Source organism: Octopus bimaculoides, chromosome 29 (assembly GCF_046866305.1).
Source record: "Octopus bimaculoides isolate indiv1 chromosome 29, ASM4686630v1, whole genome shotgun sequence".
Classification (NCBI taxonomy): Eukaryota; Metazoa; Mollusca; class Cephalopoda; order Octopoda; family Octopodidae; genus Octopus; species Octopus bimaculoides.
This window is the reverse complement of record NC_142956.1, coordinates 19,554,407-19,558,738: the sequence shown is the minus strand read 5'-3', so window position 1 is coordinate 19,558,738 and position 4,332 is coordinate 19,554,407. Positions and strand designations below refer to the sequence as shown.

Sequence of the window (4,332 nt, the reverse complement as noted above, 5' to 3'; positions counted from 1 at the left end):
TGTGTGGGAAGAAGCTGGCTTCCCAATCATATGGTTCCAGGTTCAGTCCCCACTGTATGACACCTTGGGCAAATGTCTTCTACTATAGCCTCGGTCTGACCAAAGGCTTGTGAGTGGATTTGGTAGACGGAAACTGAAAGAAGCACATCGTGTATAAATATATATGTGTGTGTATGCGCGCGCGTGTTTGTGATTGTGTCACCTGTGATTGACAACCGGTGCTGGTGTGTTTACGTCCTTGTAACCTAGTGATTCGGCAAAAGAGACTGATCGAAAAAGTACCAGGCTTTAAAAAGAAAATGAAGTTAATACTGGGGTCGATACATTCCACTAAAGTTCTTCATGGCGGTACCCCAGCATGGCCACAGTCTAATGAGTGAGATAAGTAAAAATGAAAGACAACCTCAGTTCAGTAGTACCAGAATTGGAATCCCACAAGGTAATATATACGAGTAATCAAATCCCTCATAACTCAGTTATATATATGTGTATATATATACATATATATATATATAGCATAGCCCAAATTTCACGCACCAGGATGAAAGGTCATTTAATGTACCTATGCACACACACACACACACACACACACACACACACACACACACACACACACACACACACACACACACACATATATATATATATAAATTATACAAGAATAAGGGCAGGGAATCGTCAATTAGTAATAGAATTAATAATTAACAATTTCGCCAAGTAGTTCAGTATGAAAAAAACCTTTATCGGTAAAATCATTTATCATCATAAATATACAGGGATTAGCATTGAGTTGCTTCTCCAACATACTGAAAATCTAGAAATAGCAGTCAAAGAACTACTGGTTCTAAACTACAAATTTTTCTCTAAATGGATGGTGATATTTATGGCACACATTTAGAGAAAAATTTGTAGTTTAGAATCAGTAGTTCTTTGACTGCTATTTCTAAATTTTCAGTATGTTGGAGAAGCAACTCAATGCTAATCCCTGTATATTTATGATGATATATATATATATATATATATATATATATATATATATATATATATATATATATATATATATATACACACACACACACATATGTATTCAAAATTCAAATAAGTTATCATAGCAAGCAACCAAAATAGACAAAATATGTACTATTAAAAGTCAGGGTTCAGTATGTGCCTGTTTGCTAGAAAGAAGAGTTAAATTCTCCAAAGCCACGCATCTTTCACTACATGAAAACACTTTCTTTCTAGCAAGAAGGTGCATATTGTACCCTGATTTTTAATAAAGCACTCACACACACACACATTGTCAAAGATATGCTTTGATTTTTCTGAAATTGCATAAAATGAAAAAACTAATGATGAATAGACACATGCGTTACATGATGAACACAATGAATAATAATAATAATAATAATAATAATAATAATAATAACAATAACAATAACAATAATAATAATAATAATAATAATAATAATAATAATAATTATAATAATAATAATAATGAGGATGATGATAATAATAACATCCCAGGAGAACCACGTCTCAGAGAAATCCAAAAGATTGTGCTGACAAGTACTGCCCACATACTTAGAATAGCCCTATCCATATAAATGTGTGTGCCATATATTGTGCTACATGCACACATATGTGTATGCATAGATATATTAATACGTGTGTGTGTATGTGTATATAAGTGTGTGTGCATAAGTATATATATATATATATATATATATATACACACATATCTGCATACGTGAGTCTGTAAGTGGAATGCATGCATTTAAGCACATATACAAGCTTATATACATGTTTGTGTACGGTATTTATGCATGTATATGCATGATTGTAGAACAATTCAATATGTTTATACACAAATATGTAGGTATATACTTGTGTTTACAGAGTTACTACCGAATACCTCATAACCACATTTTCCTCGCCCTCTTTTATTCGCCCACGACTTCTTTTTATTTGTATCTTTCTCCTTTCTGTCTGTGTGTCTTTGTTATTTATTTATATTTATTTAATATCTCTGGTAATCTGTAGACAGCCTTAGCTTCTTGATGTAGAGACCCAAAGATCCCACTTTTTGAATCTAGACACATTTGGTACTGTTCATTATTCAAACTATGTGAACAGAATTTTGGGTGGTAAACGTGTATCAGTGACAAATCAGGGGCCCGAATTGCTGTCATGTTAGACCTGAGGCATAGTTCATAGAAATCTATGTCCTCTTTGCCCCATCCTTCAATTTTTGTGTCATACCCACCCACTTCCAGAAAGTCTTTTTTAAAGATGGACACCATACCAAAACCGAAATATCTCCAAAAGCCGTCATCTTTGCCAAATAAATAATGGTTCTTCTTACAATTGGGTTTGTAGCAAATAGATTCAGGATCAAACTGGCTGAAATAAATTGGAAAATACACTTGCTTGCCATATATCGTGTTCACTCGTACTCGATGTAAAAATGTCTCTGTGATGGCCATATCGATATCAATAAAAAGGAGAAGGGAGTCATTACTGCAGTTCTTCATGCCATGCTGCAATGCCACCCCACGAGCAAAATCTCCAGTCAAAAATGTTACTTCTAGTTTCATGGAAGGGTACCGAGACTCCAAACGTCTCATCATAGCGATTTGTTTGACCCAGACTCCTTCTGGATCTTTGTAGATAACAAGGATCACTTTGAGGTTCTCCAGTGTTCTTTTGAAGATCTTCTCTAGGGTCTCTGTAAATCGTACAAATGCTTCTAATTTTCCAGCAATTGGCATAATCAGATTGATTTCTTTCATCTGCCCACCACCTTTGCTGTTATTGTATTTGGTATTGATATCAAAATGGCGCTTAAACATGTCCTCTTCTTCAGTAAACTTCAGAGGCAGTAGACGCTGCGAGGCCATAAATGTGCCATTGTAATAACCATTTCGAGTTTTTCGTTGCAATAAGTAGACTTGTAGTAGATGTTGTACCCCTTGGACAGGTGACATGTAACGATAGGCTCGGAGAAACTTCTTAAACTTGATATTATCTACTCCTTCCCAATAATGGTTAAGGAGGTTTTTGACAGAGTTATGTACAGTTTCATCATGTTTTTTCACAGTCAGCTTCTGTTTTGGTGCCTGATGAATATTTGCCATGGAATAAATTGACTCCATTTCAATATTCTCCCATTGTGCTGCAACATCACCAGTATCATACCAAAACTTGACAGAGGCCTTCTTCGGTTCACGTTTCTTATTAAAATATTCAATATTGTGAAGATATTTCATCATAGGCATTGACAGACGCTTCAGCTGCTTTGTAGCCATTCCCCTCTTGACCATTTCCAACTCATTTCTCAAGCTGTCTGCTTTTCTTTTCAACCATTTAATTTCATCGTCTTTGAAATGCAATGCCAAACGTATTACGAAACTGTTATTTTTCACTGGATGCAACGTGAACGCATGACTCTCCTTCTTCCCTAGTTCGTGGTTAAAAGTCCCCTTCACTTCACGGTAATTCTGGTAGAACAAGGCTCTCACCTGCAAAATAAAAGCGAAAAGAAACAAAATGAATTAAAATAATATAAGTATAAATTTGCAAGATTGTTTAGCAAAAGAACAAGATTAATGATCGTTTGGTTAAGAAATTTGCATCCTAACCATGTGGTATTGCGTTCAGTTTCGTAGAATGGCATATTCAGGCGCTGAAAATGTCTTGGCCTTAAGCGTACCATGCATGGCTTGGCCGGAGGCCCAAACTTTATAGGGCTTAGAAAAACTGAAGGGCCGCTGCCTTAAGTGTGTGAATCTGAGAGGGAAATATGTTGAATAAAATCAATTAATTCATCTTCCTGTATTTTCTTTTAACCAAAACCAGGAACTTATTAGTAACCCCATCGTATGTATAAGAATATCTGGGATAAGAAGTAAAGGTGTTACTGATAGAATAAGTACTAGGCTTCCAAAGAATAAGTCCTGGGGTCGATTTGCTCGACTAAAAGGCGGTGCTCCAGCATGGCCACAGTCAAATGACTGAAACAAGTAAAAGAGTAAAGAGTATACCTGGCACAGTTGACATCTGATTCTATTTCAATTCCGTATTTCCCTTCGAATAATCTTTCTTGGAAATTTACTCAGTATTATCTCCCCTTCTCTACAAATAGCTAACCCAAGAATAAATAGATAAATAAAAAGTTTTTTTTTTCCATTCTTTTATTCCCTTTTTTATTGGTTTCAGTCATTTGACTGCGGCCACGCTGGAGCAACGCCTTTAGCCGAACAAATCGACCCCCAGGACTTATTCTTTGGATGCCTAGTACTTATTCTATCGGTCTCTTTTTGCCGAACCGCTAAG

At 35.7% G+C, this 4,332-nt stretch overlaps 1 protein-coding gene across 3 annotated transcripts in view; it reads right to left on the bottom strand.

Annotated features, from left to right (window-relative positions):
• Positions 1 to 1,979: 1,979 nt before the first annotated feature.
• The window catches only part of LOC106875590 (chondroitin sulfate synthase 1), an 18,853-nt gene continuing 16,500 nt past the window's right edge, over positions 1,980 to 4,332 (bottom strand). For all 3 annotated transcript variants that reach the window (XM_089345662.1, XM_089345663.1, XM_089345664.1), the window contains one exon: positions 1,980 to 3,518. In XM_089345662.1, the coding sequence (XP_089201788.1) occupies positions 2,004 to 3,518 (1,515 nt within the window). In that variant the 3' untranslated portion in view covers positions 1,980 to 2,003. The remainder of the gene's footprint in view (positions 3,519 to 4,332) is intronic.